We start from the raw sequence: 27,030 nt of genomic DNA, 5'->3' as shown, positions 1-27,030 counted from the left end.
ATAAATATGCAATTTAATTTAAAAACTATTCACTGCTAGTAAGGTGTGGGTATGAGCATGAATAAACACTACCCACACATGTTCCGTCCTTTTATTATCCCTACTACTCATAAGCTATTTAATGCAAGTAAGAAATTATTTATGACAATTGTGTTGCTAGCTATCGAAATAAATGAGTAACTATTGTTTTCAATTAGAAAAACTATAATTACTCGACAGCTATCCGGATAAAAGTCAATATTTTCAGTTAATTTGTTTTGTAATGTGAGTCGAAAACAACCCAGCATCATATAGAAATTTGAAATGGGTGTTTGAGTTTGATAACTAGAAATGTGTTTTCTTTTCTTCCTTTTTTAGGGGGAAGGCAATATTTTTCTTTTATGGGTAATAAATCATTTAACTCAAAGTTAAATCATATTCAGACTACCAGACATTTTTTATATAAAATACATTTATCAAACCAATAAAGCTGATTTTCTATAGATCTTATATAAAAAATTCACAAAAATTCAACATTGTTCAATAATTCATCTATATATGTCAAATTATCATAATATATATTTTATAGAAATGAAAACTAATACTATTTGGTTATATATTGATGTTCAAAATTTCTCAAATAACCTATAAGGCATATAATTATTAATCCATAGATTAATCAACATAATCCATATTTTATAAAGCTTTGACTAAGAGTTGATGTAATTTAATTTTGTATAAATAAAATCTCGTATATTCTTTTATCACCAATTTTGATATTTACAATGACATCTATCTCCTCAATTATGTGGACAGTTTCAATACTTACAATGAAATCGTTATATCCACAATATAATTTGAATTCACAGAGGATATAACTTTTTTTACCCAATCCACTTATCATTCAATATATGATTGTTAATCTAGAAGTCAATGATAATTAAGTAATAGATGATGCACTAATAATATAAATACTTTTATATTGTCAGTAAATAGAGTATATTCTTTGATAAATATTAGATATCTACGTGAATAAAAGTTTAATATATATACATGTAAAAGTTTTTCAAAATATTAATGTAACATCCATTTTTTACATATTAATCATTTTTAATAAAAGTAATACATATAAATAATAGATGATATATTGATTGTATAAATTTTTTACAATGATAATTTAATACAACGACCTTGTAGCTTTTCAGATAACTTGTAACTATATGGCTCATTCAATAAGCTGTGAAAGTGATTTGAAAAAACAAAAATTGGATGACACTAAAAATATTTAAAATCAAATTTTTATAAAACTAATTCAAGTAGGTTTTCAAAAACAAAAAGTGCTTTCCATTATTTATTAATCAATTTTATATTTTAAAATTTACCAACTTACGATAATTATACGGTAAATACGTGAGAATTATAAATAACTAAATATATAAATAATTATTAAAAATAATTACTAATAATTGTACCAAAATATGTAGAAAAATAATCAAATAAATATAAAATTATCAATACTTTTACCAAGTTTCTAATACTTATTTAATTAAAAAAATGGATAAAAGTTTAAGAAATTATTAATATTTATTTAACTATATACTATTAATATTATTATGAATCAAAAGTTGAACAATAAATAAATAGTATATACAATTTTTAATCTTTAATAAACTTTAAATACTGAATAATTTTAGTTCAAATAAACTAGTTACACAATTGCAAACTTAGATACCTTGGTAAGTAAATGTTACAAGTCTTAAGTATAAGATACAAGTTCACAACTATATACTACAAACTAATGTTCACTAATAGATGCATTGTAGCTTGTATAATCTACTTAAAATTAAACTATTTGAAAAGAAACACAAAAATGGTAGCTATAAATTTATCTTGAAATATTTGTAATTTTTAAATAAAATTTGAATATTTTTATTTGTTTTTTAGAAATTTAATATATTTTAAATTTATTTAATAATAATAAAAATATAAAATTGATTTAGATTTGAAGAAATAAGAAAAGTTAGAGGAGAAGGAGATAGATTCCACGTCAGAGATCCAAGCAGAATGTAATAGAGTGACGAACGGTGTAGATTGATGTCTAATCCCATCATCCTCATCATCACTCTTCAAGTTTTAAGTCTCTTACTCTTTCTCTCTCTCTCTACCCTTTTAAATTCCAATTTCCACCACACACAAAAACACACACTCACCCCATTTTACAAAGCCACCTAACCCTCTCTCTCTCTCTCTCTGTACCAAAAATATCATTCCTCTTCTCTCTCTCTCTTCATTCAAGTTCCATTTCCAACTTTCGAATCTACTTCTCTCTCTATGGACCCTTCTTCGATCCCTCCACCTCTTCCACCCACCAACGTCACCGTCCCCGCCGCCGTTCCTTTCACCGACGAACCCAACAACAACCACCCTCCACCTCCCATTCCCTCCCCACCCACCTTCACCCATCCATCTTATGCTGACGTCAGCCATCTCTCTCTTTCTCTCTCTCTCTTCAAAGGTTCTTTCTTTCATTCATATTCTTCTAACTCTACTTTTTTTGTGTGTGTTATGCAGATGATTTATAGAGCAATAGAAGCACTGAAGGAAAAGGATGGTTCAAGCAAAAGGGCAATAGCGAAGTACATAGAGGAAGTGTATAAGGACCAGCTTCCACCAACTTCAACTCACACCACTTTGCTGACTCAGCATCTGAAGCGGTTGAAAGATAACGGACTTCTTCAAATGGTGAAGAAATCTTACATACTTCCGAGATCTGTTCCTCCTTTACCTCAAACTCAACAATCTGAATCACTTCCTGCACAGCCTTCCAGGCCCAGGGGCCGCCCTAGAAAGATTCAGGTTCAGGAACAGGACCAGCCTCAGGCTCAGCTTCAGGTCCATCAAATTGTGCCTTTTCCTGTTCAGACTGATAATGTTGTGGGACAGCAAAACGCTGAGCCTGTATGGGCTGCTCTCGGGCTTTCTGATGAGCCGCAGGTACAGCCGGTGCCTGTGCAAGATGTGGTGGTGGAGAGTGGGGTTAGGCGTCCGGGACGTCCGAGGAAGAGCGTTGTGGGTTCTGGAGTGGGCTCTGTTGGGCCTGAGGTGAAGACGACCGTGTCGCCTGGGCGTCGAGGGCGTCCGCCTGGTTCGAAGAATAAGAAGAAGCCTGGCCGTCCCGCTAAGACTGAAGCATCTGCAGCTGTGGTGTCGTCGGCGGCTGCTTCTAGTGGAGTTAAGAGGCGTCCGGGAAGGCCTCCGAAAAATCAGCAGGCGACTCCGATCCCATTTGCTTCGGCTGCTGAAGCTGAAGTGCCGGTAGCCGTGGCTGGTGTTGATGTGCCGGTAGCTGTTGCTGGTGGTGATGTGCCGGTTGTTGAAGGGACTAAGAGGACCAGAGGGAGGCCTAAGAAGATTGCTGGTGCCCCTGCAACTCCAGTTGGTGGTGGTGTTGGCTCGGGTCGTGGACGTGGTCGCGGTCGTGGTCGTGGTGGTGCAAGAGGAAGGGGAGCCGGATCCAGGAGTTCGTTTGGGAGGCCTGTGGGCCGCCCAAGGAAGGTGATATAACAATTTTGTCATTCAATGATTTTGTTAATCTGTTTCTATTTGCATGCTAGATTCATGAGCTTATTTATTGTTTGATAGTAAAGTTTGTTTTTATGGATACATCTATTGTGAAAATAGTATTTATGATATTCATAATTTCCTTTAGTGTCTTGTGTTTTTCTGGTGAATTTGTTTTTTTTTTTGCTTGTTTCCTAGTTTAACTCACTGTTTAAGCATGTTAGATTAACGAGCTCATTTATCATTTGGAGTGAAGTTCTGTCTTTTGGATGCATTGATTGTGAAAAAAGTTTCATGAATTTCTCCATTTTTTAATACCACTATTGTTTTATATACATTTTACGCGTTTTTTCAAGGGGATTAATGATATTAAGATACTATGAAATAATTTTTGATATATAAGAATAGTTATGGTTGTACAACTTGACTAATTTATCTTTCTCCTTTTATTCATCATTTATGCTCCCACAATTATCTTAAATATGCATTTAATGAGATTACTTTAGTTTGTGGAGTTTAAAATGGGCATTGGAGGATTTAATTAATGTCTGGGATTTGAATTGAGTTAGTAGAGAGAGAAGATGTTTGTAAATTTCATGGATTTTTAGTAATACAAATTTTGTTATTGTTAACTTTCTATTTCACTGTGTGTGGTTATGTCAATTGCAATATTGGTTATCAATTTTCCTTGTCAATATTAATTTTGATCCATAAGCAAGCCTTAGTCTTATTAGATGAAGTTAGTTAGTTGGATTGAATTATATTATAATGTTATATCAATATTTTTTCCTGTTCTTACTCTACATCTAGAAATGGGACAATCCTTCATTTGACATTCTCTTCTTACATCCATTACATCTTTCTCTCATTCCTTATCTACAAGAGTACCCATTCCATCTCTTAATCTTGTCTTATTGATGTGCCGCAACTTAAATATTGAATTGTCTAATTCCCGTATCTTTTCGTCCCACTTGTTTCTTGTGGGCACATGAAGTCTATTCTCATCCTTTAAATTATGTATATAATTTCTATTCCTTATTTTGCTATTTCCAATTTGGTGAACTTGTTTCTTTACTTGCATCCATTTATGCAATTGTAACAACCCTTGCTCGTTGTTTTGTATCATATAGATTTGATAAAGTTTTACATTGATTATGTTCACCCCTTAAAACTATGCCATCAGGCAAGGTCAATTATATGGATTGAATGATGTCAAAATGTTATATCATAAATCATGTTTATTGACAAAGTAGAAAATGTTTCAATAGTGCAGTTTTAAATGTATTTTATTTTTGAGTTGAACTTTGATTTGATTTTGGAGGTGATCATAAGTTTAAAACTGAAGTAATTTATTCTAATGCTGATTAAAAACTAAAAAACCTTACCAAAAATAAATTTGTCTGTTGAAAAGCTATGAATTCTATGTTTAAACTGCAAGTTGTCATGCAGAATTTCAGATAAGTGAATTATTTAATCTGGGAAGGAACTTCATGGATATAGAAATTTGTGCACAAGTTCTATATCAAAATTTTGGTGTGATTTCGTAAATTTATTTTTGTTCCCAAGATACCTTTTTTCTTGCTTTCTAAATTTATTGAAACTGTTCTTATTTGTGTTCCATTGCATCATTTGTTGTAAACTTTTGCTTTGCAGTTTTAGCAAGTTAATAATAACTGAAAGTAGTTTATAGTGATGTCTGACTGTTCGTTGAAAATTTCCCAATTTTATGGTAATACTTAAAACTGCAAGTGGTGTGGACTTTGTAGGACTAATGTGAGTCCATAATTAAAGATGAGTGAATTTCTGTAGAACTAATAAAATCCTTCTTATATTGGATATGTAATAAAATACTATAATCTTCCTATATTGTATACGTAATATAATTATAATATTTTACATTACTATACTCCAAGTATGTAAGTCACAAACATTGAAATTGAATGAATTTAGGTAATGCATGTGTACCATGTCTGTTTTTGCAGATATAGTCACATTCCCATTCATGTTCTTAACTTTGCTCACATTTTTAATAATGTGCTGTGCCTCTCCTAAAACATTTGTAATAATTTTGTATTTTTGTTGTGATAGGGAACAACTTCTGTTAGTACTTCACAAAATGTTGCTGAGCATGAATACCTTAAGAGGAAACTTGAACACTTTGTAAGTTGAAATCGTGTTTAGTAGCTTGATTTCTAACTTCTTATTATATAATTTAAGTTATAATAATTTGTCTTCAATTAATTAATTTGCAGCAATCAAAAGTGAAGGAATCTCTTGAAGTTCTTAAGCCACATTTCACTCATGAGAGTCCGGTCTCTGCTATTGCAGCAATTCAAGATTTGGAAGTATTGGGATCTATGGACCTTAATGCACCACTGGAGGATGAGACATTTCAACAGCAACACCAGCAGCCACCACAACAACAACCACCACCACCACCACCACCACAGCAGCAGCCACAACAACTGCTACAACCACCACCACAACTCCCGCAGGTAACACAGCAACAGCTCTATCCACATCAGTTTCCTCAGTTTCAACAGCCGTACCAGCCACAACAGCAGCAGTTCCCGAACCAGTATCAGCAGCCACCACAGCAGTTCCAGCCTCAGTTGCCACACCACCGGATGTTTAATCCGTAGAAATCAGGCACTAGTTAGGAAGGAACTACTTCGTATTTAATTTGGTTATGAAGCTAGGAGGAATGACAATGTCCTCAATTTGATTATCAACCATTTGTATAAGTTGTTTTTAACAAAGAACTTGAGGTGTTAGATCTGTAAAGGGATTAGGAAGTAGAGGACCTGATTTTTCATTGTGAGTTTGTTGTTGTGCCCTGTTTTAGATTTGACCCTGGGAGTAATATTTAGCATTTAGAGTATTGATCAATGTTTTTCAACTAATATTTGTTTGATTTTGACACCTTAATTTAGTCAAGTTGTTGTCCATGTTGCTCATGCATTCTTGTTTTTATATGACTGATGCATAGACACTGATGCATAGACTATGAGATTGGTATAGTCATAGAAATAAATGTTTTTCTGCTTGAGTTTCCTCTGGCATTATATGCGAAAAATTAATATGATTAGGTGCCTAAAGGCTTAAATTGACTCGTAGAAAGGTATTGCATGAGAAAGTTTCACAATTTGACCAAAGTTGACATTAGTTTTTTTATTTCCATTATCTTAGATATGTCATATTATGACAAGAGCAAAACTAAAACAAAAAGTGCACACTTCACTTTCCCTTGAAAACATTTTCTTTCAAGAAATGATAAGAGTTGTATTTGCTTCTTATCATAATGTGTGACTATTTAATAAGGATATTTATTGCAAATAGTAGTCTATCTCATTATTGGTGAGATAATGGTCTACTTCATATCCATGGTGCATTGCTTTCAAGTAGTTATAGAATGAAGAATTATAATAAAGCCTTATGTTTGTTTGGTGGAGATTAGATTTACGAGTAGGTAAGCTTTAAGGGAAAGATTGATCATTTTAGATTTTGTTGATTTACTATGTGATGATTATGTTGGAGAAATGAAGTCCTTGTATTTATTTTCACTCAAGATTAAGTTTTTCTACCCATGTTCTAATCCATTCATTCCCTTTTCCCTCCACCTCATAAGCCTCTATGAGCTTCTCTTAATAAATTTGGAAATGAAAATAGAGATCCTCATTGTCACATAATGTCCTATAATTCTAGGCCACACAAAATTATCAAATGTATGAATATTTAATAGAGATCCTAATGGTCACATATTTTCTTGCTAATAACCACCAAACTTTTATATATACGCATATTCTTTCAACTTGTTCCGCTGAAAAGATAAAGGAAAATCACTGTTAGAGATAGATTTGAAGAATCATATCCATATAGCAATCAACAACCTCTAATATTTTTTCCTTTTGTTCTAGTGAGGACATTATTGCGACCAGTTTCAAGAGATTTAACTTCAATATTTGATTTTATAAATATTTAGGAGTCTAACTTTATCCAACCATTAGATTTTCTTTTGGTTAGTATTTTTGTATTATTTATTTATTTCGGTGGGTAGACTCATATTTAAACATTCCTCAAACTTATAACAAACAAAACATAGCCGAAACTGCTGAAAGAGTAGACATTAATGTGGCACTAGATTTGAGTTTATGAACCCTACAACCTTTGATTAGATGAGGGGATGCCAAAGAATAAAAAAACCAAATAAGCATTGCTTTTTATTGACAAATATCTTTCTCATGTTGTAAACATTGATTTGGACCTCATTATATAGAATCAGATTCCTATCGTTTTTTTTTGAAGATAAAAATATTATATCATTGTAATCTTAAAAATAAAATTGTCACATCACATTGTTTTCCTTATAGTTTTTATGTACTTTCCTCTCTAGTCTTCACATCATTATATCATTAATCGTGGAACTTAAGAATAAGAAAGACAAAATGGAATAAAAAAGCGTACATCCTTATATATTGGCATTATCCAGATCACTTAATTTTCCATCTCAACCTGATTTTGAATAAAAAGAAGGCATAATCCCAAACCAAAATTTGGTGTCAAGATTCAAGCATTTGAGAAGAAGATATCATAGTAATCATTTGTAGTGAACCAGAACAAATAAACCTTTGCAAAGTTGTTTATTGGGTCCCTTTCACTTTTTATGATAACAATATTAGGTAGCAATTATAGAAGTCATTGTCCTTCATGAGGAGACTTTGGCTTTAGATGTAGACATGCCATGTCATGCACAATGGAAGTAATGGTCAACAATAAATCAGCAATGATATATAATTATATATTACATATGAAAATATGAAAATGAGAACTTACATATACTTCCATGTCCTTTTGTAGATCAATTTCTGACTCTAGTTGGTACTCCTTTGTTAACCTTTGCTGTGGGTAATTGACTCTATTTGGTACTCCTTTGTTAACTTCATAAGAGTTTTTTTGTCACATATCATAATTCTTATATTCCAATACTAGATAGGATCACCATCCCATGTATGGGTAGTCCAAGGTGGAATACTCCAACTTAATTATTAAAATATTTAGGCTAACTTATTTGTAGAATTAATATTACTAATTTTGTTTGATCAAATTGTGTATAGCTTACCAACATGTATTGATTTAAGTGGTATATGTTTGATTCTCTTAAGTAATGTCTCAGATTCGAGTTTTGTGGATGAAAAAAATACTCGTTGAGAGAGTTAGCCTTACATACCTGTAGATGTTTCCGGCTCAGACAAGATTGTCTATAGTATATGTGAGAAACCAAAAAAAAATTATGTATAGCTTAATTAGCACCACGATTAAATATGTTCAATCCAGATAAAGTTTGGATTCAACTTAAGGATTTATATATTTGATTAATACAAGAGTAGTTTGCTATTAATTATTAATACCCATGATTAAACTTCCTGATCTATAGCTTATTTTTAATTTATTAATCCTCAAGAGTTAAAACTTCCCAATTAGGTTAGTGTTGATATACTAATACTCAACTGTTTGAAAGAAAAAGCTCCGAAGAAAAAATGTTTGAGAGCAATTTAACACTTCAATTTGTTGACATGTTTTTGAAACAGTTGACAAAATATGGGAGCCTTTCTTACGGAAAGAGTTAGGGCATATTACTCTTTTCATCCAGGAAAAAAACATTATCAAAAAAGGAAAATATAAATATCTCTTCCTATTTTCACAAGCCAGCCAAAATAAAAAAAAAATAGTATAAAGTAATGTAGTAATGTATATCTTGTTGAGCTTCTTCTTTCAATTGCCCCACTCTTTCTTACATAGCTTTCCTCCTAATTTGGGCATTGCATATTGATAATTATCTAACTTGTTTTCTCTTACTTTATAATCACTTTGAATCCTTCATAGTACTCTTGCTTGACTTTAACAAACACACCTTTACCAATGTGGGTGCCAGCGAACAGACGCATTACAGAAACCTATTAATAAGTGTAGATTCTTAATATCAATGCATTACATGTGAATTAAAATCGGTTGTCCCCAATTGTGTCTTTATCCAATTAAAAAGTGATATTCAATTAAAAATAAAAGTAATAAAAACAAAAATTAATATTTTTATATTAGTTATTGATGATAACTTTTAGGGGATGCCTTTGTTTGTAGGATCGTTTTAGCTTGAAATTGAGAGCTTTATAAATCATAATTCAGTTTTGGTATTGATAGAGATTTTTAGGCCAATTTTAGGATAGATGTACTGGGAAAGATGGAAAAGATATGAAGATGGAGACGCAAGCTCAAGAGTTTGATAAGTCAATGATATTCACCACAATGAATGATCATTGATAGACGCCACACTGAGAGGGTGATGAGTCTTAGAACATCACAAGAATAAGTCTTGATAAGTTCGAATTAAGGAGCTTTGACTCAACTTTAGGAATTCAATCCAATTTTTCTCAAAAACAAACTTAACTTTTATTAATGATCAAATAAAATATAAATATGCAATCTGCCCTTGCTGAATAAAGATAAGACTGAGATACAATCTTAATTATATTCTAATAAACAAAATAAAATTCCTAATTAATCATGTAGATAAGATCATAACTGATTATGTGCATGAAATTAGGTTGGTTGAGTTGAAATTGCTTGCTTGACTTGGTCTCCACGTTTTTGTTTGATCTCCAATGCCAAAGGTTGTCAAATTCAATTTGACATGGCGGGCTGAATTGTGATGATTAAATTAACTGAATCTTCACATTATCTCTAAGCAAAAATATGAGATTAATTCCAATAAATCAAGCATGTTGGATTTCAGATATTTATCTCCATATTATCTTCTTAAATTAATTTCTCAACCCATATTACATGAATAATTAAAATAAACACTTGAACATTTAAATGAAATAACTCATAAGACAAAATTAAATCTTAAGACTACCCATGAGAATAAATTCTCATTTATTAAACTTAAGCAAATAAATAAATAAACTAAAAACTTTCATAATTTCCTTCTAAGAATATGAACTTCAAGTGACTCTCATAATTATAAGATTGTCCTCTACAAATTATAGGTTGTCCTCCTTAGTTTACCTTACTTATTGAAGTTTGATTGCCTATAAATATAAAGACATACTTTTTTTTTAGGACATTCTATCTTTGTTCCATTACGTAAACCTATTAAAAGCAAATTGACATTGTCCACAGATCCCATATTTTAGTGGACTGAACATACAATTTTAGTCTAACAGCCTACATTGCCAGATATACCCACTATTCCTGCCAACGGCTCATGGGCTTAACGTGTAAAATAGAACAAGTAAGTTAACCGTGATTGAAGCAAGCAACCTCGTTATCTTTTAGTGGAAATATCAGCCCAAGAATGATAAATCAGATTCACTTCCCAATATTCCACAAAAGTAAGCAATCCCATGCCAATAATAACGAATCATGTTCCACCAAAGGTTACTGCATAACAAGCCTTCATAACCTTTCCAAAAACAAAATTGTATGTAGGGACTCATATCTCCTGTCTCAAAATTTTGTCCTATTTCAAGTACTCATTGGTTTTCATTGATAAGAAAATTATACATATTAATTTTGCATTTTTTAACCAATAAAAATTAAAGAATAAATGAAGTGGTACAAATATTGAGGCGAAAAATATGCTCCCCTAAATAAAACCAACAACCAACAATAATAAGTAAAAACAAGATATTAAATAAATAGACAACGAAAAATCATTAATGGTGTTCAAAGATAGTTCACTCAAATTGGTATTGGTCTTTCAAAATCAAATCCAAGTTTTTATCATTCTAACATTACTAAAACGAATAATGTATATGATTTGATAACATACAATATCCGTCTTTAGTTCCTTTCCTATTATGAGTTGGTTTGGTTCCAACCAAATTCAAAACTAATAATTAAAGAGACCTTAGACCATTCTAAAATATAAATCAACGCAATAAACTAAACTAATCCAAACTATATGATTTACGTTGGGTTAAGTTGTTTTGTTATGGCCATTTCACGTTGCTTCCTGTAAAAGTATTTTGGTGAATTTTCTATATTTGGAGTGTTGACAATGTGGGTGCCAGCGCACACATCACTCTAATCATTGATTTGTTGTGGATAGAACCAAATTATGATCCAGAGTATAAGAACTATAGACTAGTAAATCAAAGGGGACAATCATGATCATGCGTGTCAATGAATGCGGTAAAAGTACTTGTAGAATCTATAATAGTTGGCATGTGAGTGTGGCCACTTTAAAATTTAATTTACAAAAGTTCAGATAAAATTATAATGGAAATTCAATCATTGATTATAATAATACATTTATTTATTGGTCTATATTTATAAACTTTTAATAAAGGGTCCGGGTTCAACCTCAATCATTGTCATATGGTGATTTGTTGATTAACGAATTTGATTAGCACACATGCTACTCTCAATTCAAATTTTCTAATTCTATGTTTTTTATATGTTGTAAACAAAAGTTTAGAAAGTTGAATTTTGAATATTCATTGAAGTGAGGTAAGTCTCAGCTTAAAATTCCCTTGTAAAAATACTTCCAAGTATTTATGAATAAGATTATCACGGCGCGATCCAAATTTATGTTTGATAAGTTACTTCTTACAAGAAAAAAATTTAAAACACGCATGGTCATTGCATGTAAAATCTCTTAATTGCTTTAAAACGTGTTACATGTGATTAGGACAAAATTAAATCTCAGTTGAAGATTAGTTTTACACTCCAAATTAATTCATGATCTTGAGAAAAATAAAAACGTGCTTATTAATTATAAGTATTTTAAAAGATGAAATTTCAAATAGAAATGATCATGGATTCGAAGAATCATGCTTTTCTATTCTTAAAATTAACATTTATGAGAATATTATCTTGATTATAGTGATAGACAAAACGTCAAGGCGAATCAACCAAAAATAAATCAAATCCAATAGACATGATGAAATATATTGAGTGTTCAACTAGAGCAGTGTTTCTCTTCCCGATGAAATAGAACTTAAGAAAATGAGTTTTATTGAATATATATTGACCCTACTAGGTGAGTTGCGTTGAAACTCATATGAATCCAAACAAATAGACAAAGTAAATTGGGACATATTTTCATTTAATTTCAACAACCTTGTTGGAAGATGGGCTCTTTGAGTCACTATCTACTTTATTATAATTTATTATATTATTATAAAGCAAGTGGGAAGAAAATTGGGTTCAACATGCTCAAAATTTAATCATCAAGTACCTATTTTATGGATAATGCAATCCAATATAGATAGATTACTATCCAAAAATCAACCCCCTCCTTCAAAATTATTCTTCTATATATAAGGTATACTAAGGATGACACTAAAGATATTTTTTGGTCATTGCATTCATTTTGCATAATCTCCTAACAGTACCTCATTCTAGTGCTACCATAGCTTATGACAAAAAATATGTGCATATATTAAATAAGAGATCATTTAAAAAGGATTAAAATGTTAATGAACAATATAAATTTATAGATGTTTTGCAATATTATTCTTATCTTCAAAAAATCTAAGTCACTAAAAGCTTCTGTTTCCTCCTCTTAATCTCTCTCCCTGAACCCCAGACTTCGAATTGAAGCTTCAAATAAAAGCAAATTCACTTGTCCTAACAACCTTACATGAGGACATATCTAGAGAAGACTCCGTAAAACCAAGCTAGGGGCTAAATATTTTTTATGAAGTTGTGTACTAATCTACATATGAAGTTGGTCTAATTTATAAAGTTCAAGAAAAAGTATAGACTCAATGGTTAGAATTTTTTTTTATAGATTTTTGTTGATATACATGTTTATCATAGAAAATTATGGTACTATTTAATCTATATAATCAATTTCACATTTTAACAATAATACTTGAATAATTATTATTACAAGCATGCTAACTAACAATTCCTATATGTCGATTCACATTCTTATTTTTATGATATCGAATATATGTACAAAGTTTTTATAAATTTTTTAATTTGTGCTTATAAATTGCTTAAAGTTTCTATAGAGAGGTACAATACTTTCCTTCAAAATTTTCAATTTCGCCACAAATTTTGTCCCATTCTGCACGGTGGAATTTCAACCAGTTATTGATATAATAGAATATTATGAGGATTAAGGAAATGTGTCAAATCTAATTAATTTTTGTTTGTTTTATGCATGTTTCAAAATTATTTACAAGATATATTACAAAATTATTAGCAACTTGTATGTTACAAAGATAAACATAAAAACATTAGATATAGTAAAAGGCAAAATCAAAATATAGAAATTACAATTGTTCAATTACATAGTTACCTCTTAATCATGTTTTGACTTTATATATTAGTATAGATAGAATTGAGTATTCAAAATCGTTTTCTCTCTTACGTTTTAATATTCAATAATTAAAATGTAAATAAGGTTGTGTAATGTTTTTTTAATATTGTTATTATTAAGTAAAAGTGACAAAATGTATGCATTAAGTTACTAACTTTGTATGAATTTTATACATTTATGTTTAACTATTATTAATTTTTTTAAAAGTAATATAAATTAATGATGAGTAATATGTTGATTGTGTATAAATCTTTATATTGAGAGTATATAAATATTATAATCTTTCTTAAAATGATTTTTTTGAAGAAATTTTAATACTCGTTTTATTAGTTATTCTTGAGTAAATAATTGGAGGAGAAAGCCTAAGATAGCTTAAAACTTAGAGAAAAACCGAATAAGTATTTTTTGGTACTATCAAATATATTTCCTTACATTTTGATTAAATAACTATTTCTTTTTGGGTATATAACTGTTCATTCTAATAAGTATCACTTATAAGAATTGAACTTTTAATTTTTTATTATCCTAGATCTAACAAGATCTTACACCATTAAATTAATATACTGTTGATACTTTCATACATTCTGCAACAGAAAAAATATCCAATTAATATCACATGCATTATGTAGTATATAGCTAGTTTTCATATTAGATCTTTACTTTATACATAGAGAATTAATTGTTCATTGTTAAAAGCAAAACTTACTAATCTTTATGTATATGCAAAAATAAATATAAAACTAAAGTTGGGTTGAAGAAGCAAACGCCTTCCACCGACATATAAATTATAACGGGGACAACAGTATCAAGATGGCTATGAAACAAATAACTAAATGACGAAATCATCCTCCAAATTATTGCAGAATAACATGCCTCGTGACTTTTTGGCAGAAATTTTGGACTTTGTTCCCACTGACACTGCAGATGAACTGTTTTTTTTACTTTGAGTTACTTTTAAGTTTTTCTTTTACTTCTTTTCTTCCTATTTATCTATTCTATTATAAAAAATGTTATTTAATTTTTTTTATATTTTATTGAATTTTATAAAATATGTTTTTATATTTATATAATCATTATTTTTTACTAATTATTACATGAATCAAGAAAATATTTAATACGGGTAAATTTCAAAACTAGTTATTATTATTGTATTAAATCATAAGTAGAATAAATAAAAAAGATAATAAATCTAAAATGAAATTATAAATAAAAAGAGAAGAGCATTTAGTTTAGGAAGTTACTTTTAACATGGAGTTACTTATTTTACTATACTAACGAGTTACCCATTCATTTGTACGAGTAGTACTTTTTGTCACACATAATTAAGAACGTACATATTACATGAGGATTGTTTCTGTAAGCATAAGAAAAAACTTAAAAAAAATTTATTTTGAAATTGATATATCCTTCAAAATTTACTGTTCCTCATTATTTAACTTGACAAAATTTAAATACATATAATATCATAGTGTGAAAGAACTTAATTTTATGACACGGAAAATTAAAAATTGTAAATGAGTTTAAAAATTGATGAGTTAATATGTTGAATTCTTGACTCTCGTTAGCATTACACATACCAATACAATCGGAATTGTTGTGTTATTTTTCGTCACCTAATATTATTAAGTTTAAAAATACTTGCATCAACAACTTAATATCTAATTCAATTTGATTATAAATATTTTTACTTGGAATTAAACTCAAAATATACTTATTTATTTTTTGATCAATAATTTCAATAATTGATCCAAGTATTGTCCTTATTCATAAAAACTTTTTATTTTTTTAGTGATATTCTTTAGGAAGTTACTTTTAACTTGAAGTACTTATTTTACAATATGACAACATTTTAAAGTTCACAAGCAAACTTTTATGTGAAAAGTACGGGCGGAAATGGTTGGCTAAGCCTAACTCTTAAGTTTTTTGGTAGTATAAATAGTATAATTTTAATATTTTTGGGTAAGTAATTAGTCATTTTGGTGTGCATAATTGTCCCTTATAATAAGTGTTATTCTCATAAATCAAACTCTTTACTTTTTGATTATTCTAGAGATCTAATGAGACCTTATACTACTAACTTAATAGATAACTCTTACGTTTAATAAATCTAACTTATTACACTAAACACTACATATTAGGCTCAAGACTCACCTGTTAGATTATAGAAGGTTTTTTTGAGGGGCATATTTTAAGGCCTGTGACCTATTAGTTCCACTAAAAGCCTAATGTATAATAAGACCCTCAAAGAGGAGGAAATTTATATCCAAATAAACCTTTAAATAGGTAGATGATTTAACAACAATGCAATGTTTTGCAAAGGTTGAATGAATGAGAACCCTTTCATGATTTATTCTACAAAGAACTCCCTCAATTTTATTAATATATGAGTGTGACTTATTGGTTTTACTATGATGATGGAATCTTGGAGTAATAAGAAATTAATATTTGTGAAATGATAATTAATATTTTAAGTTACTTCGAATGAATTCATGTTTTAACCTTTTAGGTCATAAGAAATTGACAGTAAATAATAATTATATATAACTAAACAAGTCATCCTAGGAGGAACATTTTATGTAGCATGATGTCTTGCCTAGTAAAATAAGTAGAAAAAGTAAGTATCCATAATATAAGATTTTTTACATTATTTTTATGTTATCCACTATTAATATTAATCATTATTAACTCTTAAATATAAATAATCTAACTGAATAATAAATGATATAATAAAAATATATAAATATTTAGAATGAATCAGAATAAACAGATTTCCTGAAACACTAAGAAGTCTATATGTGGCATTGTGGCCATTTTCTCAAAGGGACCAGACCATGGAGGCTTCTAGCTAGCCAAGCCATGTGCCACTGATTGACTGGGTGATGTATTTCCATATCTATGTGAAAGTACACAGTAAAAACACAAGCAGGTATAAAAAGGACAAGCCAAAATATAAACTATTTGGTTTAACAATGAGGCTTTGTTAAAAAGCTACTTGATACAACTTATGACTTATATTTGTGTGTTCTTTTAACTATTTGTGTGTTCTTACTTTCAACAATGACTGCACAGCATATTTGTGTGTTCTTTTTAACTATTTTACAAAAACTGTATGATGGTGAGAAAAAGAGTGGTGTAACTAGATTTAAATATAGTCAATAAAGAAATTGAAGCTAGCTTTTAGTTTAAAAAAAACGAGTTTGTAGTCTTTAGAAGCTATTTTCATAAAGCTTCTAACATTTAGAAAGTGAAAATATCTTTCAATAATTTGCTTAACAATTTTGTTTTTTAATATTTTAAAAATTACATTTTATGTCCTCATTATTTAAAAAGAAATCACTTATATTTTTTTCTTCATAATCTTTTGTGATGAATACATTATTCTTGCATTTGATTATTAATGGAAGTATAAAATATTTTCATATTATATATTTTAACCATGTATAATATTAACAATGTAAAAATATTATAAAGTTATGTAAGTTAATTATATTACATTTTTAGAAAAAAATACTAAAAATAAATTTTTTATATTAAAATAAAAGAAACAAACAAACAAAATATTAATATCCATTTACAAATAAAATATAAAAATAAATAATTATTTTATATTATCTTTGCATTTAATTACCCCAATTAAAAAATAACTAAATAATAATGTATTTTATTTTCAGTCAATTTCTAAAATTCAGTTATTTACAAAACTAGTTTCATAGAAAAATTCTAACTTGCTACCTACATAACTACAAGTTTTTAGCTACATTTTATAAATTCACAGCCTGAACACATCCTAAATACACCGTACACAAGAGAATGTGTATGAGATATAAGGAAAAGAGTCACATAGTTATTTATAAAAGAGAAAATATGAATGCATTGATAATGTAACAATTTTTATATTATTGTATTATTCTATTTATTTTTAATTTCATCAACTCTTAAATAAAAGTAATGCGAATATATAAATGATGTATAATATAATAATTTTATATTAAGTAGCGTGTTCACAAAGACTTTATGTTTGCCGACCCACATTTTTATTTTATCATATTAAGTATTAAATTTGTATTTTTTATTTTAGAGAATTAGAATGTTTTTTATTGAATATAATTCATGTTATAATATCCAACTTAAAGTGAGATGTATTAATTATAATTATCTAGGATTATATAGTTTTACTTAGAAATAAATAATACTAAATAAGAAAATAGAATAATGATGATAGTTATTTCAAGTTTTGACTTTATATATAGTATAGAAGTATAAAATTTTCCACTGATTGTACATAAATTGTTGAGACAATATAATAAAAATAAAATAAGATTGTTTTAATTAAGATAAAAATAGAAAAAAGTAAAAAGTTAATATGACAAGTTAAAGAGATTTGATTATTTTAATAATTTATACTAGATTGGTACCTACCACCAAAGGCAAAGAGGTACACGCATAGCCACGTATGGTCCATTGCCCGTGATATCCAAAATTAAAAGACATTTATTTACCAATAATTTCCAAATATCATATGTTGTAACCTGTAAGCTTTGATATCCAAAATTTGTGATAAAGATATCATTGTCCAATTAAATTTATAATCTCATGGCTGGGCAAAATTGGAAATATAAACAAATTTTCCCTATAAATATACATCACTTATATGAAGCTTGAACATTATCCTCATATGAAGCTTGAAAATGGTGACTTCATCATATCTACTACATTCTCCTCCATTGTTGTGCCTCTTGTTTTCCTTGCTGCTTAGTGGTTCAGTTATCCAGTGTAGTGCGGGTGGTGGGGAGCATGATGAGACGGTGGTGGTACCTGAAAAGGTGAATTTAGATACGGGAGGGCTTAGCAGAGAGGCGTTCCCGAAGGGATTCTTGTTCGGAACGGCGACGTCGGCTTATCAAGTTGAGGGTATGGCCAGTCAGGAGGGTCGTGGCCCCAGCATTTGGGACGATTTCATCAACCGTAACCCAGGTTCGTCATTCAATCGATTCTTATTCTTCATACTATGTATTTCTTAAGACTAAGGTTCTCCTTAAAGCAACCACATTCATTAGTTTTAAGGTTATACAACAGTATTCTTACTCTCTTTTAATTCACTAATCCACTGTAGTTAACTAATGAAAAATGAGGAAAAAGTAGATTTTGCCAGTAAAAGGAAATGTTGTAAGAAAAAGTACAGAAAGAAACCTAAATAAGAATAAAAATAATATTTAATATTATAAAAAAATATTATTTATTGTTTGCGAATTAATGTGTTCCTCACCATTATTGTATAAAACATTGCACTCATTTTAAAAAACCTCTCTCATGTTGACATCTAGTATAGTTGAGGATGACAAAAATACCAGTGTAATTATGACAATCATTATTTATATATATATATATATATATATATATTATATTATAATACATATATCCTCAACTATACTATTAATTTATGCATATAAATCATATTAATTTATGTATATAATGGTAATGAACACTTAATACATAACAACTGAATCGGACTTGGCAGTTTGATCGAGAATATTCTGATCTGATTGTATTAAATTCACTTTCCATAATAACGTGGAAAGTTAACAGAATATTCACATAATTTTTATAAAAAAGAATCAGAATACTACTTTAATATTTTATTTTAATTTAGTCCAAATAAAGATTAAATTTTTTTACTTCAATACTATTATTAATTATATAAAATGTTTTATATTTATATAGAATTATATTTATAAATAATTATTAATTATATTTAAAATCATCTCGTCTAATGATTTAATTGCTTAAATTAGTTAAACATAATTCAATACATATTCCAGTTTAAAGTACATCTCACGTTTTGCTTAATACACTCCTTTTTTGCAAGATCATTTAATCATATGGTACTAGTATAATTGTTATTAAAATATATGCGTATGATACGCACAATAATATTATAAAATTATAAAGCATACATCTCGTGAGTCGTGACTAATCTATATAACTAACCAACGTGCGTTGGTTCAAGTGATACATGCTTGATTCCCCTTAAGCAAGAACCCGGGTTCGAAGTCTTGTGGATGAAAAAAATGCTCGTTTGGAGAGTTAACCCCACGTACCTGTGGATGTTACCGGTTCGGACAGGATTGCCTCCAGTGCGAGGATACATGTGGGAAACAAAAAAAATCTATATAACTAGTTTTTGTTTTAAACTTTTAACATTAATGTTTATCATCTAATTTTACTGAGTCGTTAATCCATGTCAAGTAGAAGTCTATTTTTTTTTGTTTTCTTTCACAACACTTAAATTCTAAATTTTGCTACAGAGGGATAATACTCATTATCACTTGGATCCATAGTGCTATTTTATTATTTATAAAATTAAAGATGACATATATGATACATTTTTATGTTCCAAATTACAAAATATTTCAAAGCACTCACTCTCCGTTAAACGAATCTAAGCTGTCTATTTCAGCGATATTTGTAATTTGTTGATCAATTTTTTAATATGTATATTATTTTTTATTTCTGCCTCAATTTTTTTATCTTGATTCCTGTTGTTAGAGCGGTCCTCATTTTTTGTGTAGTGAATCGTGATGCACTACAGCGGTCCACCTATATCTTACACAATGTGACTTTTCTGGTGAAAAAGCTAGGATCCAATCAAACACTTTCCATAAATACCCTCAACTTTTTAAGATATTACCATTCTTTATAGAAAAGTATATAAATTTTACTCTAAGCTTTTTTGTCTACTTTATTGAACTACTTTCCTTGAGTAGGTTTAATATCCTCAATTTAAATATTTTTATATTATTAGATGATATATGACAAATAATGCTTTTCCTTTCATTATGGGATATATTTTTAATTTTTTTCCAATTCAAAACAGGGGTTATCGCCAATAATGGCACAGCAGAAGTTTCTGTGGATCAGTACCACCGCTACAAAGTAAGTGTGTCTATAATCTATATACTTATGTGTATATATGTTCAAGTTGTTTAATGGAAATAATAATAATAATTTGAGGTTGACGATGTTTATTGTTTAATTTGACAGGAAGATATAGATATCATGTCACATTTTAATTTTGATGCCTATCGGTTCTCAATCTCGTGGTCCAGAATTTTCCCAAGTAACTTTATAGTTTATATTTTACATATTTTGATCAAAATAAGATTTAAAAAATAATCATGTAATTTTCATTAGTGACCAGTATATGTATACTTTGCTGCAGATGGAACTGGTGAAGTAAATTGGAAAGGCGTAGAATACTACAATAGGTTGATCGATTCCTTACTACTAAGAGGTAAATGTTAAGAAAGTCTTTTTTTCTTACGCCATTTACAAGAAGTTCCGTTTTTGCTTGATGTTTTAAGTGTTAACTTCTATAAATAAAAAAATGTAATATTTATGCAATGTCATTATAAAGCTTTATAATCATTGTATATCATCTATCATTTTCTCTAAAAATAGAGCATGTTTTATTTTTGGGTGGATAAAAAATAATACATGTTACTGTATTTCTCTAGTGATCAACATTACAAGCTCTTTAAGAACTTTATCTGAGTTTTATCCTTGTTTGTTTCGGAACAAGTGTCGCACACAAAAATAGAAATTTTGACCTTTTGGTCATCTCATGATCATGACATATAATTTGAAATGTAATGTTTAGTCCTTATTGTTCCCCATTTGATTAACCTGAAACTCTTGCAGGCATTATTCCTTATGCAAATCTCTACCACTATGACCTCCCTTTGGCTCTCGAGTTGAGATACAATGGATTATTGAGCCGCAATGTAGTGTAAGTAACATTGTACATAATAAAATAAGAAGTTGGAACATTAGGCTTGGACAAAGAGATATTTTTTCATAGATTAATATTTGAAATAAGTTTGGATTAAAATGGATTGTATAGAGTATAGACTAACCTTCTTACTGTAACTATGGCTAACTAATATTTGATGAATGGTTAAAAAATTTACAGGAAAGATTTTGCAGACTATGCAGAGTTCTGTTTCAAGACTTTTGGTGACAGAGTGAAGAATTGGATGACTTTTAATGAACCAAGGGTGGTGGCTGCTCTTGGCTATGATAATGGTTTATTTGCCCCTGCAAGATGCTCAAAAGAATATGGAAATTGCACTGTTGGTAACTCAGGCACTGAGCCTTACATTGTTACCCACAATTTGATATTATCACATGCAGCTGCTGTAGAAAGATACAGACTTAAGTACCAAGTAATGATAGTATTTGTAATCCTTCGTATGCTAACTTTAACTGCAAGAAAGTGTTTGTGTAGTGATGATGAATGTGCTTGTTTCAGGAAAAGCAAAAGGGAAGAATTGGAATTCTCTTGGATTTTGTTTGGTATGAGAATCTTACAAGATCAAAGGAGGATAACTATGCAGCTCAAAGAGCGCGTGATTTTCATCTTGGATGGTAAAATCTTTGGCATCATTTACATAATTTTGAATGTAAATTGTTTCCTATGAAGGTGAACATGCAGAAAAAAGTTCTAATGACTGTCTGAGAATAATGTAATCAACTACTTGCATTTCAACTCAAAGAGGTATCAGTTAACAATAATAGTGTTCAAATTCACACAGGTTCATGGATCCCCTTGTATATGGTAAGTATCCAAGAACTATTGAAGAAATTGTTGGGAATAGACTCCCCAAGTTCACTGAGAAGGAAGTTAAACTCGTCAAGGGCTCGTTTGATTTCGTCGGTATTAACCAATATACGACTTACTACATGTATGATCCCCACCAATCAAATAAACCAAAAGTCCCAGGCTACCAACAAGATTGGAATGCAGGGTTTGCTTGTAAGATAATGCCTCTTTTATAAAAACATTATTTTCAAAATTTTCTGTGCATTATTACCTTGACTTATCTTTGTTTTTTCATGAACATGGAAGATGTTAAGAATGGGAAACCTGTTGGTCCAAGAGTAAGTTTAAATGTACCTGAAGATGTTTGTTATAAAACAGTAAGTGCATGAAATCATGTATTAACTTTGTTTTGAGTGGAATTTTGCAGGCATATTCATTTTGGCTTTACAATGTACCATGGGGCATGTACAAATCCTTGACATACATCAAGAAGCGTTATGGAAACCCTACTGTGATCTTATCTGAAAATGGTAACACCAAATGCTAGCTTCTTGCTGATTAAATACAACTTAGTCCCTATAGTTTTTTCTTTGCCATTTTGGCTTTGGTCCCTATAGTTTAACACTAACCCCTTATACTTACAAAATTCTTAGTAATATGTCCATACTTGTTAGTAAAAGTATAAGGACTCATAAATAAGCTTTTGAGCTATAGAGGGAAAGAAACCAAAAAGTGAAAAACTATAGGGGCTATAACTATATTTTAAACCTTTTCTTCTTTCATCTGTAAAAACATTGCTAGCAATGTCATGTAACACAGTTTATTTTTTGTAGGCATGGATTATCCGGGTAATGTAACATTTTCAGAGGCTTTGTATGACACCACAAGAATAAATTTTTACAAAGGCTATTTGACTCAACTAAAGAAAGCAGTGGATGATGGAGCAAATGTGGTTGGATACTTTGCATGGTCATTGCTTGATAACTTTGAATGGAGATTGGGTTACACATCAAGGTTTGGTATAGTCTATGTTGATTTCAAAACCCTTAAGAGATACCCTAAGTTGTCAGCATACTGGTTCAAGAAGCTACTTACCAAAAAGAAGCAATAAACAGCAGAGTCATGTTTTCTGTTTTTTTGTCAGTGAGGGCTTTCTTCAATTGTAATAATGCAAATTGATTAATAAAATTAGTGAATAAAGTGATCTTAACTTTTTATTTTGTTAGTATGCATCATGCTAGATTTTCCATATTGACAGAATAGCTTTGGTTAATAACAAAAAGAACATAACTCAGTATAATTGCATTATGCAAAGATTTTGATATTAGGTGAGGGGGCCTTATCATTATCATCGAACTACTGCATTGAATTTGTTATTCTACTCAATATAGGACTTCTAACATTGCTGTCCTTTTACGGGCCAACGTCCTCTACGACTTTCACTCTATTAACACTTACTGATGGTAAACGTTTCTCTTTTTGGCGACTTCATTCATTTATTAATATACCTTAATCTAATATATATAGATAACACTTTCTATGAAACAATTATTAATGAAAAAGACCAATTATTAAGATTTAAAGCATATAAAGAGACCAATTATTGTGGCTGAAACCTAATGCTAAGTGACATATATGAGTTTGGAAATGTTTAACAAAAAAAGATTAGACTTAGAGATAATCAGAATCTTATTCTTTATTTATGATAAAAAATGTTGAAATTTAAACTCATTGTGAGTTTGGAAATTAACTTAAAGATGGAAATCGCCAAAACATGAAATAGGCAGGGCTCCATGTAGTGAAGTTAGAATATGTAGACTAATTTTGCCAAATATTCAACTAGGCGACAGAAAAAACATTTAAGCAATAAGCACATTTTTAGCATGTTTTTTAAGCATATACTCTCGTTAAAAAATTGACAGACTTCTTCTCAACTTTGTAATATGCCATGATTGCTCATTAAAATTAAACCCGTGCTTGGTGAGATTTAAAATTAGTATAAGATTACATGCTACAGTGAATTAATATCCACTAAAGAAACATGGAACTAATTCATTTTAGTGTGCTCATCCCAACAACAAATATCAATTGAGAGAATGAATTGTAATTGTCGTTTAATCAAATTGATTATATAAACTCAATTTCATAAATCAATTCAATTTCTTAGATTTACATTAATTTATATTATTTCAAGAGATTCATTTATTCCTCCACTCAATCTTTTTTATTTTATCTCTCAATCATAACCGTATAATTTATCTTCAGGGTCAACATATTTTTAAATCTGTACTTGATTTATGATATTCAGAATTATTAGAAAACTATAAATTAACCCCCTTGAATAAAAATGAAGAACCTAATGCCATTTAGATATAAATATTAGTTTGTAAAATATATGTTGAACCTATTATATATTATATATATTTATACTATTCATACTTCTATACTATTAATAAAGGCAAAACCCAAAATAGTTTCCATGAAGTAGTTTATATTTGCCAATTTCATATTTTATAACTTCTAACTTTATCTTTATCTATACTATATATCTATATCTATACTATATATAAAGCCAAAACTTGAAATAACTTCCCTCATGGTGTAATTTTCATTTTATATTGCCCTTAACATTATTTAATTTTTACAAAAAAAACTATATAATCCTAAGCAACTATCACCGATGCATTAATTAACCACATATCTCACCTTAAATTAAACATTATCATAATCACACAAAAAATATAATATAAAGTACACTGAATACAACAAATACATTTTAATTCAAAAAAAATTAAATATATAAAAATTGAATATGTAGTATCACACAATATTCGCCGGCAGACACGAAGTGCCTGTACACACTAGTATATACTAATATTAATAAACATTAAATAAATATCATCAAGTGTTTTATATAAATTTCTATACTAATACTAATAGATATTAGAAAAATATTATAATAACTATCCTTGGAATATTTTAAGTTTCTATACTTTATCTTCTATACTAATATTAATAAACATTAAATAACTATGATGAAATATTTTATATAAATTTCTATATTAATACTAATAGAAATTAGAAAAACATAAAATAACTACCTTGAAATATTTTATGTTTCCCTACTTTATCTTCTATACTAATATTAATAAACATTAAATAACTACCATGAAATATTTTATATAAATTTTTATACTAATAGAAATTAGAAAAACATAAAATAAATACCATTGAAATATTTTATGTTCCCCTATTTTATCTTTTATAATTCATAATTTCATGTTTATCTATACTAATCTTCTATATTAATAGATTAAGGGAAAATATAAAATAATTTCTATGGAGTAATTCTAATGTCATGTTTCTAAATATTATATCTCTTAATGTAAATTAACGCTTATTTTTTAACTACCACATCAATTCTATGCAGATTATTTGTAGTGTAGGAGGTTGTGGGTTCGAGTCCCACCATATAAGGGTTGTTGATGGTAGGGTGTAGGAGGTCGAGGGTAGAATTTCATCCATAACAAAATACTAACATATTAAGTATTAACAACTAACATACTAACAATTGTTGATAAAAAAAAAAGACAAAACAATAAATAACTACCACCATAATATAATTTTTATATTTCAAACTTATATTTTTCTATTATTAATTAACTATTTTAAACTTCCAAATATTACTTTCATATATAAATTATGTAAATAAAAAAGAATACGTTATATTAGATTTGATATATTCTAAATAAAAAGATTAGAGTAGATTAGATTTATTCTAAAAAAAAAGATTAGAGTAGATTAGATTAGCCTCGTAAAATCAGTGGTTTGTTACATTAGATTATGCAAAAAAATTGCTTTTTTTTCCAACTATAGTATTTGATAGAGTTGACTATTTGGGCCAGGAGTGTTAGACCTATATAAGAGTGTATATGGTTTATTATTGCGTACGTACGTAACCTCTTATTGTGTTTCATCTCCACATTGTCACGTTCCACTGTTGTGCCACTACGCTTCAACCGTCCCTTGTTTTGTTACAAACCTTGTATATTATCATTCATCAGAGCCCTTGTTGCATTCTGTGAAAAGGGTTCTAACTCGAATGTGAAGAATCTTCTGCACATAGAGGTTCTATCAACTGCAAATATAGAATGGTGTATTGTGATGAATGTTGTAACAATGTTTCTGCTACGCGATTTAATGATGGCTCCTTGTGAGTAACTATATATATATTTGTACAAATATTTTTGTCTAGAGATTTAATGATCTTATCTTTTAAAGCTGAATAGCTGTTTTTATTTGAGATTGGGTTTTTGTTAATTTGTGTGTTTCTTGTAATGTTGTCAGATGTTGTGATCAATGTGGGAAGTTGTTGGAAGACTATTTATTTTCTGAAGAGCCCACTTTTATGAAAAGTGCTTCTGGCCAGGTAATGCAATATATAATTTACTCATTGTAATTATGGTTGTGGTTTTGCTAATAGTGCAATTTCGGAACAACAATTGTGATTATGGGTTTCAATTTTGAAACTTGGATGAAGGGATAGAGAATACCATAT

General features: G+C 29.2%; 2 protein-coding genes across 2 annotated transcripts; both read left to right on the top strand.

The window, feature by feature from the left end:
- Positions 2,180-6,472, top strand: LOC109358509 (translation initiation factor IF-2-like). Its single transcript, XM_019602773.1, has 4 exons — positions 2,180-2,457; positions 2,551-3,534; positions 5,629-5,700; positions 5,793-6,472. The coding sequence occupies exons 1-4, from the start codon at positions 2,311-2,313 to the stop codon at positions 6,180-6,182; spliced, it is 1,593 nt and encodes a 530-aa protein (XP_019458318.1). The 5' UTR covers positions 2,180-2,310; the 3' UTR covers positions 6,183-6,472.
- On the top strand, positions 18,544-23,679 carry LOC109358694 (beta-glucosidase 44-like). The gene is made up of 11 exons (XM_019603084.1): positions 18,544-18,847; positions 20,748-20,806; positions 20,915-20,990; positions 21,093-21,164; positions 21,572-21,659; positions 21,843-22,095; positions 22,182-22,297; positions 22,465-22,685; positions 22,779-22,810; positions 22,900-23,002; positions 23,306-23,679. The coding sequence occupies exons 1-11, from the start codon at positions 18,562-18,564 to the stop codon at positions 23,581-23,583; spliced, it is 1,584 nt and encodes a 527-aa protein (XP_019458629.1). The 5' UTR covers positions 18,544-18,561; the 3' UTR covers positions 23,584-23,679.

The sequence above is a fragment of the Lupinus angustifolius genome, chromosome LG10 (genome assembly GCF_001865875.1).
Source record: "Lupinus angustifolius cultivar Tanjil chromosome LG10, LupAngTanjil_v1.0, whole genome shotgun sequence".
Taxonomy (NCBI): domain Eukaryota; kingdom Viridiplantae; phylum Streptophyta; class Magnoliopsida; order Fabales; family Fabaceae; genus Lupinus; species Lupinus angustifolius.
Note: the sequence above shows the minus strand (reverse complement) of the source record. Positions and strands in the feature narration are given on the sequence as shown.

Excerpts from the sequence above, each read along its gene's own strand:
- LOC109358509 (XM_019602773.1), top strand. The coding sequence starts at position 2,311 with ATGGACCCTTCTTCGATCCCTCCACCTCTTCCACCCACCAACGTCACC. Across the intron at positions 2,458-2,550 it reads CCCATCCATCTTATGCTGAC|ATGATTTATAGAGCAATAGA; the intron begins GTCAGCCATCTC and ends TGTGTTATGCAG. Across the intron at positions 3,535-5,628 it reads CTGTGGGCCGCCCAAGGAAG|GGAACAACTTCTGTTAGTAC; the intron begins GTGATATAACAA and ends TTGTTGTGATAG.
- LOC109358694 (XM_019603084.1), top strand. The coding sequence starts at position 18,562 with ATGGTGACTTCATCATATCTACTACATTCTCCTCCATTGTTGTGCCTC. Across the intron at positions 21,165-21,571 it reads CGATTCCTTACTACTAAGAG|GCATTATTCCTTATGCAAAT; the intron begins GTAAATGTTAAG and ends AAACTCTTGCAG. Across the intron at positions 22,686-22,778 it reads TTGGAATGCAGGGTTTGCTT|ATGTTAAGAATGGGAAACCT; the intron begins GTAAGATAATGC and ends TGAACATGGAAG.